At 35.7% G+C, this 12,524-nt stretch overlaps 2 protein-coding genes across 2 annotated transcripts, besides 2 other annotated features; one reads left to right on the top strand and one right to left on the bottom strand.

Moving 5' to 3' along the window:
* Positions 1-8,006: part of a mobile genetic element that runs on past the window's edge.
* TVAGG3_0452730 (phage tail repeat-like family) lies at positions 6,700-6,924 on the top strand (the record flags this gene model as incomplete). The annotated part of the gene is made up of 1 exon (XM_051234685.1): positions 6,700-6,924. One exon carries the CDS (start codon positions 6,700-6,702, stop codon positions 6,922-6,924), a length of 225 nt encoding a protein of 74 aa, XP_051104415.1.
* Positions 8,007-8,311: 305 nt separating the features above from the next.
* Positions 8,312-12,524: part of a mobile genetic element that runs on past the window's edge.
* Positions 9,171-9,501, bottom strand: TVAGG3_0452710 (protein of unknown function, DUF4107 family; the record flags this gene model as incomplete). Its single annotated transcript, XM_051234684.1, has 1 exon — positions 9,171-9,501. A coding segment is annotated over one exon (331 nt), but the record flags the coding sequence as incomplete, so codon positions are not given.

Raw genomic sequence — 12,524 nt, 5'->3', positions numbered from 1 at the left:
GGGAGTGTTCCAACTTTTTGTTTACGGTTATTGTAAATATTAAAAACTCTCATCTTTGCCATGGAGAAGTGTCTATACTTGTGCGTCATAAGTACATTTCATTTGCTTCAACCACCTTGTGGTTGGTTTAAGCTTTAACATTTTTATACAACCGTCAATGACACACAAAAGCAAATGGTTTTGGTCGAACAATGAAATATTTGGTTTACATTTTTTTGAACGCAGATAGTTTTTTACATCATTCTGATTTGAAAGACTTTCACAGTCAGATGATAATTTGGTTGGATGGTATTGTCAACGAAATATTGTCAAAGCTGCTAAGAATACTAAATATATTGGACTGTAATGGTATGGCTTCACAGATCTTGTGTTTTGACCGACAAATATTAGCCAGTAATGTGTCCATCTTCTCTCTAACTCGGAATGTTTTCCCAAGAGTATCCATAAACCAAGCATTTGTGTATGAAACTAAAGAATTTTACCCATGAGTGCTTTTTTTGTTGCTTAGAAACATAGGGGTCCTTGTTTGGATTCGTCATTTTTACCCTATAAGAAAATGGGTTTATTTGGCGCATTAGCAGGAAGTGGCATCTAGATTTTGCCGCAGTGGAACAATAGCCAGAGGTGATATTGGAGTTGGAAGGAAATTTTTGAGTAATTAGGTATACTGAAAGAGAAAGCACAACTATTATACAAACTGTATCAGAAAGGTTGGGATGTAGCACGAGAATGCAACAAATCTTATTCCAAATCCTGAAACAAGAAGGAAAAGTTTCAAAGGATGATTGAACAATGTAGGAAACAAGCAGGAAACTATATAAACAAAGCAAATGACTACTATAACCAACGATGAAACTATATGGACTCAGGTCGAAAGATTTCTTGTTAAACAGAGAGATAACCATGCACAACAATGGGTAAACCAATACCAACCTCAACCGCCTCAAACGTGAATGTAAAGTTTTTTTAACTGAGATGAAATGAACAATACAGCATTGAGACAAATGGTTCAAGATGGATTGTTGACTTCCAGCAGTTACACAACGTTTTTGTCAAGTTCTACCTATACCTCAGGAAGTTTTAGACCGACTTAAAAAAAACCTAAACAACCAGTTGAAAAACAAACAAACTAAAAATTTTACTGAATGAAATGACCGAAGAAGTTGAAAACGGTAGATTTGACACCACAAACAAAAAAGTTCAGAACCATTGTCAAAAACCTGTCAAAGAACTTTACAGATGAAGAGAAAAATTCAATAATAGAAATGCCAGGTCTGAAATACAAACCTAACTATAGTCACTTTCATAGAAATGGAACGGCTAGTACTCAAAAAAGAAACAGACTTCACAAATAAAATATTGAAGTCTGAAGGAGCTTCGAGACAACAGATGGAAAAGTTTATTCACTGACCAACAGTTCATATAGAACATCTCATTGACTTAGAGTCGAAATATTCTAAACTTTACAACAAACACAAAAAGTTAAAGGAAAACAAAAACAAATGGCATATAAATTTTATGTGAGAGAGTTTGACGACAAACAACTGTCTGCAGGTGAGGTAAAGTCAAATAAGTCAAACAAAACCTGTTGGTGTATATCTGAGTAAGTATCTTCAAAGGAGTATTTTTTACCATTCACAACAATAAAGTCTTCTGGTGTCAAAAGAGCAAAACAGGCTTTAGTCGTCATTGTGTTTAAAGTTAGTTTACAATACCGTCCTTGAGGACTTTGTAGTTTGTTGTTATAGATTATATGACTCAGGGTTTTTAGTCGTAATAGTATAAACCATTATATCTTCTGCCATTTACTTAGCAAATAAATTTTAATGAAATGTTGTGGTCGTCAATATTTTTATGACGTCTGGGAAACTATACTTTAAGTTCAACGTTTCACCTCCTTTCATAACGTATATCTTGTCAATGAACATTATATGAAACACAAACAGCAACTAATGTCGGGTTCTATTTCTTTGATGTTTTATATCGTCTGCCTCTGTTCAAAAGGTTTCAATAGTTCTTTCAAGACTTCATGAGGTGCAATGACATATGAGTTCACTTTTACAGGGTTGTTTCGACCAAGTTTAACAATTATACCTAAAGCTTGACAAATCTTCTCCTGAGTTTGAAGTTTGTCTTTCAGTTGTTGGTAGTCGTTTCGAATATCTGCAACAGAACTTAAGTCTCTGCTAACTTCAGGATATGTTGGTTGTTCTTTTACAGGAACAATTGTTATACCAATCTTCGTCTTCGTATGGTTTCCCCACTTCAACATCTCTGTCTTTGACATTGACAATAACACTTTGACTGTTTGTTTGAGTTGTGAATTTAACTTCACATCTGCCACCGCCATTAAACCTTTTGAAACACTCACGCTTCTATTTTTCGGAAATGACTTTTTACTTAGAATAAAAAGATGGACGTATTCGAGTATCTCTTCGAATTGAAGCAGAACAAAGTTACACACACAAACAATACAAATACATTGACAGATAGTTCTTTATACAAACAATGGTAAATGTTATAGAATAGCAATATTTGCTGAACCAAATATTTCCATAAAGCAAAGAAAGTTGGTATAACTGAAATGGTGAAAGTTCTTGACGTTGACAAAATATAACAACAAAACTTACAGATATTTCTAAAGGTAAGTTTATCTTACAATATTATGTCAAAACTGGCGTACTGTCAATATTTGACGGAGAGAGTCAGTCAAGAACAACTTACTGACCTGCTGCCAAAATCTGCTCGATGGAAGCTGTCGTTATGCCAATCTGAGGAGCCCCAGCAGGTTTCATCGAACGAATCTTCAAAAGAAGCATCTTCCGTGAAAAGTGCTATTGGTTTTGTAAACTTCTTTGCTCTCAGTTCATCTGGACCGTCTCTGTCACCAGTATATTGTATTTGTACAGTACCAACAGTTGAAATACCACCCATAAAGTCTTCTGAGTCAGCAAATGGAATGCCAAGCCAAAGTTTGAACGGTCTCCATTTGTATATTGAGTTTTTTGACCTCCTGTATGAGTCCATACTTTCACATATGGCATAATAGAACTTTGCATTTCAGGGTTAATGGTTGTTGTGAATTGTTGTTAAAGTTCATAGCATCTAATGTCAAGTTGTATGACCTCATATCCTCAACTGTAGAATATTCTTCTCTTGGATAATATTTGCCATCTATGGTTTAAATGATATTTAATACCAGGGTTGTAGAAAAAGAATAGTCATTTATAGTTCGTCTGAACAGTAAAACATAGTATCTGCATGTTTCATTGCAGTTGTTAAGCATATCTGTTCTTGCACCTGGTCAGCACTTTGGTTTCCAACTTCACTGCAAAGTCTTTGACAGATATTTGGTGTATAGGGACATAAGTGGAACTGCATAAATTTGGCAGCTAAAGCATTTGAAATATCTGGTCCAACATATAGACTGCAAGTCTGCTTTCTATTCCTCTTGCATTCAAACTTTTTGCATGTAAACTTAATGGGTCCCAAGCAGTTCCAGCAGCATTGAAATAATAGTTTACTTCATTGTTGAAGTTTGAGAAACCAAGTCTAAGTCAACTTTGTCTTTGCAAAATTCGGCGAATGACGTGTTGATTTGTTCCCTTTACGTCTGTAATAGTGAATTGGGTCTTGTGTTGGTGCAATGAACTTAAGTTATTTTTGCTTGGAGTAAGTTCGATAGAAATTTTTCCTGCCAGTTTGGCAAGTATCTTAAAAACCTGAAGATGAGGAAAGATGACAAAGGAACTCTAAGTTTCAGTTTTACTTTGGTTACTGCTGCTGCAGTTTGTCAAAAGGTTAACATAAACTCTGGAACGTTAGGGTCAAGTCTTCTTATTTCTCAATATTTGCATCTGGTCTGTTTGTTCTAGCTTGTGGTTGTACTGAGTTCTCAAAGCGAACCATTCATAGTTTGCCCATGTTACTGTTTGAAACTAAGTCAGAGTTAGAATATATCTTATATCCCATGAAAACTTCTGGAGCATATTGTATCCGACATAGAAATTCCATTGCAACTTTCTTGTCAGACAACTTGGCAGAAGGTTTATTTCAATGTCTTGTTCCACGTATAAGAATGAGTTGTCAATAGAAATAATATGAAACCTGTCGCAAGCATATCTACTGTTGTTGAAGAACCTTCTCCACTCACCTACGTTTCCATAAGAAACAGCAGTTGTATATTCGTAGTTTTCCAGGAACTACTTTCTGACCTTCTAATGGCATTGTCGCATTCGTTATACCATTCGGAAACATTTCGTTCATGGTCACAACTGTTGGCGTTATATTCTGAGCGGCGTACATTTCATATGGTAAAAATATAGAATAGTTGGATTTATATATCATAATAGAACCCACTCGGACCAAGCTTTACTTTCTTCCTGACTGAGTTTTTAACTCTTCTTTCCTTCATTGCCACTACTTTCATCTAGATGAATTATTCTTCATATTTTCACAACTTTGTTCTATCTCTTCTCTTCTTCTTTGGTGTCGCTTTTGGTAACTTGGCCTTTGCTTCATAGTTTGCACATAGTCACTACATAGATTTAAGTACATCTCAAAGCAGGTTGCATAAGCATAGATATTGGATTGGTCAGCAATGACAAAAGGTAAAGGATATGATGTTAAAGACAACGTTAAGTTTGCTATAGATTGTTACTGGAGTAACACTGAGGAGAGGAAACCATACACATCGCGTTTCAGATATACGCAAACAACGGGACAAAGTAAAGACTACATGCCACCTTACATGACAGTTTACGCATGGTATAGAAATGCTTAGTCGTCATTTTCAACTTCTTTAGCATATTCGTCAGGATTGTCTTATATTTGTTAGGAACTGTCTTTGAAAGTATACCACCTTGAACTTTGACAAGTTTGAAAACGAGGTCTGACAATAGTAGTTTTATCTTCTGCTTGCAGTCTGTACATTTTGCCATGTTGCCTAAAACTTCATAATATTCTCTTGTATACTTTCTTCTATTTTACGAACACGAATGTGAGTACCTGTCGGGTTCCCATTGTTGTTCATAGTCAATAGTATTTTCATATGGGTCGCGTTTAGGTATTTCTATTTTTACTTTGTCACCTTTCTGAAGTTTGAAGCCCGGCATTCTTTCTTGTTTGTCTCTTTGACTAAATTATTAAATATATAGTCTTTCTCTAAGTCAGGGTTGTTTTTCATTCTTCGGGGGAGTGGTTTCCCAAACCTTTTTGTTACGGTTATTGTAAATATTTAAAACTTGTCTCATCTTTGCCATGGAGAAGTGTCTATACTTGTCGTCATATGACATTTCATTTGCTTCACCACCTTGTGGTTGGTTTAAGTCTCTTAACATTTTATACAACCGTCAATGACACAAGAGCAGAATGTTTTGGTCGACAATGAAATATTGGTTTACATTTTTGAACGCAGATAGTTTTTACATCATCTGATTTGAAAGAAAGAACTTTCACAGTCAGATGTCAGTTTTGTTGGATGGTATTTGTCAACGAATATTGGTCAAAGCTGCTTAAGATATCTAAAATAGCTTTGACTGTAATGGTATGGCTTCACAGTATCTTGTGTTTTGACCGACAAATATTAGCCAGTATGGTGGTCCATCTTCTCTATACCTCGGAATGTTTTCCAAGATATCCATAAACCAAGCATTTGGTGTTGAACTAAAGATTTTTACATGAGTGCTTTTTTTGTTGCCTTAGAAACATAGGGGTCCTTGTTTGGATTCTCATTTTTACCCTATAAGAAATGGTTTATTTGGCGCATTAGCAGGAGTTGCATCTAGATTTTGCCCGCAGTGAACAATAGCCAGAGGTGTATTTGGAGTTGGAAGGAAGATTTTGAGTACATTAGGTATACTGAAAGAGAAAGCAAACCTATTATACAAACTGTACAGAAAGGTTGGATGTAGCACGAGATGCAACAAATCTTATTCCAAATCCTGAAACAAGAGGAAAAGTTCAAGGATGGATGGACAATGTAGGAAGACAAGCAGGAAACTATTATAACAAAGCAAATGACTACTATAAAACCAAGCAGGACAACTATATGGACCAAGGTGAAAAGATTCTTTAACAGAGGATATAACCATGCACAACAATGGGTAAACAATAACCAACCTCAAACCGCCTCAAACGTGGGAATGTAAAGTTTTTTACTGAGATGAAATGAACAATACAGCATTGAGACAAATGGGTTCAAGATGGATTTGTCGACTTCCAGCAGTTACACAACGTGTTTGTCAAGTTCTTCCTATACCTCAGGAAGTTTTAGACCGACTTAAAAAACCTAAACAACCAGTTGAAAACAAACCAAACTAAAATTTTTTACTGAGATGAAATGACCGAAAGAAGTTGAAACGGTAGATTTGACACACAAACAAAAAGTTCAGAACCATTGTCAAAACCTGTCAAAGAACTTACAGATGAAGAGAAAAAAATTCAATAATAGAAAGTGCCAGGTCTGGAAATACAAACCCTAACTATAAAGTCACTTTCATAGAAATGGAACGGCTAGTATCTCAAAAAAGAAACAGACTCTCACAAATAAAATATTGAAGTCTGAAGGAGCTTTCGAACAACAGATGGAAAAGTTTTACTTCACTGACCAACATTCATTATAGAACATCTCATTGACTTAGAGTCGAAATATTCTAAACTTTACAACAAACACAAAAAGTTGAAAGAAAACAAAAACAAATGGCATATGATATTTATGAAGATGTTGACGACACAACTGTTCCTGCAGGTGAGGTAAAGTCAGAGGAACCGAAAAGTGACGAAAAACCGATAGAAGAAGAAAAACCAAAAACTGAAGATAAACCAAAACCAAAGTTTAGTTTCCAAACTAAACCAAGTCAACCTTCATTAGCTGGTATGGGTTGGCGTCAAAGACTTATGGCAGCAGGCGGTTATGTTAAGTAAAGAAAAAAATATATTTTTTTATTTTTATAAAAATGCCCCCATATAGAATGGATAGAAAATCTGCTAGAATAAAAGCAGAGTTGCAAAGATATGGTTGGAGAGTTTCGAAGAAGTTTAAATATAGGAAGGAAGACCCATAAAAGTCTATGACAAACTGGCTGGTCTGACCTACGAAATGGATTTGGAAACAGCACGTGCAAATTATCCAAACAGACTAGAGAGGTTAGAAGAAGAACGTCTTATGAACATGCCTTTCGATGTTAGTGAACCTCAAGTTGAAGGACACGACGGCTTTGCCAGATTCTACTGGAAACATGACGAACAATTGCATCCTTTGAGAAGGAAAAAAGGTAGTGCAGAGGATGGTCATGCTCCCATGGAAAGAACAAGATATGCATATAAAAGTATCGTGAAGTTAGAAGTCAAATTACATCTGGTCGAACCTTTACAGTAAACTTTGACGAAGGAAAGAACAAAGAAGGCTTCATGGGTGTACTTGCTGCAATTCAAGACGGAAATAAGAAAGGACACAATCTCAGATTGACCATAAACAGATTTGGATGGTCACATTTACTATGCAAATGGCAATGAACAAACAGCTGCAAAACTTTCTTGACGCTTTCAAGACTACAAAGAGAGAACAAATGGTTGACTCCGACTCAGACATTTTGAATGCAATTGAAGGAATTGCAAGTGTCAAGTTCGAATGGTACCAACCTAACCCTCAAGCAGTCAGACAACATTGGATACTTTCCGTTCATAAATAAGTTGACATTGACTTGACAAGGTATGGAATTTACAATTCAATTGAAACAATTGTCAATGAACCTTGCATTCTTACATGTCTCAGGAACTCTGGTCTTGTTTCAGAGAGAGAAGATGAAGTATCTTGAGTCATGTGTTGAAGACAAGGTACATTCTCAGAGGTCAATTGGCAAAAATTGCACCGTTGGCAAATGTCAATATCCGAGTCAACATACCTACAGCTAAAGGTTCTTCACATGACGACTATGTTGTTGAGTTCAATTTACCATGGTGAAGATGTAATTGTCCACAACCACTTCATGTTGAACGAAAGTCTTACAAACCCATTGTTCGGAAAAGGCAAGTGCAACATTGTCAGAGCTGTAAACATTCTTTTCGAGAAAGGTTTGTTGGAACCAATTCCAGATGACAAGCTGACAGAAACTTTTGTACCAAAAGACGAAACAAACTTTTCACTGTTAGCAAGACCAAAAGTTGTTCCAGACAAAGTTCTAGTACAAAAGAAGTACACAATTCCAAAAGGAGTTGGATTGTTCGGATACCAACCTGAACCAGAAGAACTTCCAATGAGTTGCAAGAACTTCAAGATGCTATAAACAAACTTAGTTAGTATACCTAAGTCGTGTACTGAGGCACTGCGCGCCTCCGTACACAACTTAGCTGTTTTTGACACTTACAAAACCAGTAACGTATATTTTACAACACAAACACAACACCAACTTAACCTTAAATATTTATAAAGCCGCCAACCACTTCACCTCACTACTGTAAAAAAATAAACGTTCTCACTTACAAAAGTATTGCAACTTCCCATTGCTGTGCTTCACATAACAGTTCATAATCTTCTGATCACTCTTCTTCATATAGGTCAAATCACTGTCAAAATGAATGTTAGTAAGTTTTGACAAAGCTAATGAAACACGTTTACCGTTTGTATCGTATGCTTGTATAAACTTTCCATTCTTCATTCCTTCATAAACGCTCAAACTAACTTTACCCTTTCTCCCTCGTATCTGATAGAATGTATTTTCACGAGGAACGAAGAACAAATTCTTGAACTCATGACCGTTGTAGTTTGTTATCTCAATAGTTTTCGTCATTTACATAAAATAAAAATTTCAGTAAAATAAAAAATAAACTTAAAAATTAATGATATCACCACCCTCACACGTATGAAAACATAGCGCAAAAATAAATTTAGGTGAAGTGGTGAATCTCACCTCTTTTTTCACCTGTTTTTTCACCCTAGCCGCAAAGCGGCTCTGACCCTTTGGGTCTGTTGAATTCATTGCTTTATAACTCTCTTCCTTGGTTTCTTTTTAGTTGCTTTCTTCACGTCTGTCTCCACTTGACTGTCTTTCTTCTTCGTCCGTAATGATACCAGTTACTTCCACCAGTCAATGGGTCAAATGGTCTTTCGTAAGGGTTTCCATACATTCCATAGGGACCATACGGAAGAACTACTGGTGGAGAAGAAACATTTTCTTTAGTTCCATCGAATCTATTTAAATGCATTGTTTCACCTTTCATCTGGTCATTAAAGTCTTTTGCGTGTTTTGCAAACTCATCGTCCTTTCCTAAAGCATTTTCTGACTCAGTCGCAACCAAATTGGATGCTTTATTTATGAGCCCTATTTTATTTAATCTTAACTTCTTTGCAACCCAGCCTCCAATCTTCCCTTTATTTGCATCTAATGTCTTCGAAACCCTTCCTCCACTCATTTTATTTACTGCGTCATAAGCTCCAAGTGCTTTTGCTCCAAATGCTAATGCTTTTGTTCCCATTGCGCCTAAAGCTGCCCAAGCTACCATTTACACCATATTAAAATCATCTCTCTTCAATATTATCTCATAAAGATCTCGTTACTGGAGAAAGTCAATGAAACATAAGCGTTCTCACGGGCTTCGCCCTCACCGCTTTGCGGTCTATCTAACTTCTTTCTTATATCATCTATACGCTTCAAAATGTCTGAACAATTGCTAACATCTTCTACAACAGTTATTTCATCATGAATGACCTTCAAGAACAAGCTCATTTAATATGCTATTAAAATCATCTCAATAATGAGTCCATCCTTTCCGTCTTTGGTAGCACAACATCTTTCATTGAAGAAGGTTCGACAAGTCTTATATTAAACTTACTGACAAAGTTTGTTATACTATAATGCTTCGGCGGCGAATACATATAGTTTGAAAGACATAATATAGATTCTTCAGCAAATTCACTTATACTGGATTTTATAACAATGTTCTCACGAGACCAAATACCACCAATTGACAATCTTGTAAGCAATCCTGCTGAACCTTCTACTGTAAACGTCGATGGTAACATTCCACGAAGGTCATCTATTGACATCGTTGAGTCACTGAATTTAAATATTTTCTTAAAGCAATCGTCATTATCTAACCATGCAATAGCTTTGAAGTTTTCATTCGAATATACATCTGCTTCATTAAATGTAAAACCTGACTTCTTTGCAGAGACGACTTTAAAATCTATTGCATTTGTTTCAAAATTATACGCTATGGTAACTTCTGAAGGTAATGGGTGTCCTTCCGCAGTCAGTTGTTCTCTCACTACCGTTTGAAGCTTTGTGTTAAAAACTTTCATGTCATCTCCTGTGTCTAGGTTCACATACACAGCAATAGGAAAACTATCTTGCTTCTTTGTCTCATCATTATATCTCAAAACATTAAAGTTCTTCAATAATATTGTCCTTCCTGCTGGAATACTTCTAACTTGTCTTATTTCAATAGCTTTCTCACCTCCTACATACTCTACCCAGTGTCTTGGATATTCATAAGTATACTGACTTTCTTGAATTTTGGTTGGTTTCATCATAACGTGTTCATAGTATATCTTTATACTCTTGTCAGTTAGACTCGGTGCTATGTTCTGAATATTTCTGACTTGCATTTTTAATGGAGATAAAATGAAGCATTTAATACATGACGTAGATGAAGACATGAATGAAACTACAGACAAACTTAACTCTTCTCTATTCTTCCTTTCAGTAAGGACTATGAGTTCTGTTCAAATGGTGTTTATTTCTATTGTGGAAAGATGGGTCAGGTAAGACATTTAACCTCATTCGTCATATACTCATAACAGAGCGTTTAGGAAAGATTCATATTATGACCAAATCATTATATCAGCAACTTCAGACTCTATGGACTCAACAGCGAAAACATTTATGTCAAAAGTTCAAGCCTCTGTCGTTAAAGTTCCAGAGCGAACTCATTGAATTTCTTCAACGTTACATTCGACGTAAGAGGAAATATTATGCCATCGTTGAATTTATACAGTCAGGAATGCAAAAGACTTCAGAAGAGATGGAAAGAATTATTGACAAACACCACTTACGTCAATACTCAGGAGTTTACGATATGAAACGACTTACAAACTACATTCTGTCAAAACTTTCAAAATACCCCTTCAAAAAGTATCCTTCAAACACTCTGCTCGTTTGCGACGACTTCGCCGGAAAAGGTTTAGTGTCAAAGCCTGACTCACCATTAGCTAACATCAACTAAAGTCAGACATTACCACTTAACTGTAGCAATACTTATGCAAACATGGAGGTTTTTAGCTTTAAACATAAAACGTCTCATAACTGACTTCGTTATCTTTCAAGGTTTCTCACTATGATATTGAACTCATTTGGAAACAGTCAGGTATAACATTACCTTTTGAAGAAATTTGGGAAGCATATAAGTCTCTCATCTCTCCTCGTTCATACCTTGAGATTCATATCATGACTAATACCATTAAAGTCAAAAATATTCCATGGGAACGACCAACATTGTTTTAAAGTTTAACCTTCAATTGACTGATGGTAAACAAATTCCATGCATCTCTGTCGCCATTTCTGTTAATATTTTTGCTGTCATTCATATCATCCACTTCCCCATCCGTTAACTTTTGAGGATATGCGTTAGAATAGCTGTTCTTAAATGAAGGCTTTTCACCTTTAGCGCATAAACTCTATAACTTTCTGCATACTTTATGTTTGAACCTCCTGAGCCATCATTGACATAAATTTTTATAGGCTTCCACCCTTTGTTCATGTTCCTGCTTCTTCCCTTAGCTCTTTTGTTCAGTAGTTCTACATCTTTATACACAGCACCTGTCTCAGTGAATTCAACAATATTTTCATTCGTTAGCTTTACATTCAAACCCTTGTCGAGTATATTGTTCATTTCATACATATAAAAGGTTTTTTATTCTATATGAAATGAGAAGCAAATCCATCTTAGCTGGTGCCGTTAATGTTCCAATTGAACCAACATCAAATGTTGACTCACGAACGACAAACAATATTGTCATAAAGAACTATAGTTCGGAGTGTTTGAAAGAAAAAGAACCAGAACTGAAATCCGTGAATTTAAACTCAGCTTCAAACGCTAACGCTACATCAGATGTTAAGTTAGAGTATCCACCACTGGACCAAATTCTTTCAAGAGAAGCCAACGACAACCCTTACACAAATGTTCAAACAAATCCTTCAGATAACGTAGACCATTACCTTCTTCAGTTATATCAAACTATCTTACTCAAAGACGATAAGAAGCTTTTGACAAATCTTATAAGCAAGAACCAAATAATTCTAACAAAGGAGGACCTTGAAAATGTTATATCACGAATAACAGGGAAACAATGTGTCATTGACTATCTCGACCCTGAAATCGAATGCTGTGGTCAAACGCCACCATTCATGAAAATAGGTAACATCCGCATCATTGAAATACCAGGTACTCCAGGAGTTGAGTTTAAGTATAAATATTCGAACGAGTATACAAAACTTTCAACAGAATATAAATTATGTTTGAAATAT

This window comes from Trichomonas vaginalis, chromosome V (genome assembly GCF_026262505.1).
Source record: "Trichomonas vaginalis G3 chromosome V, whole genome shotgun sequence".
NCBI lineage: Eukaryota > Parabasalia > Trichomonadida > Trichomonadidae > Trichomonas > Trichomonas vaginalis.
This window is presented reverse-complemented; position numbering and strand designations above follow the sequence as displayed.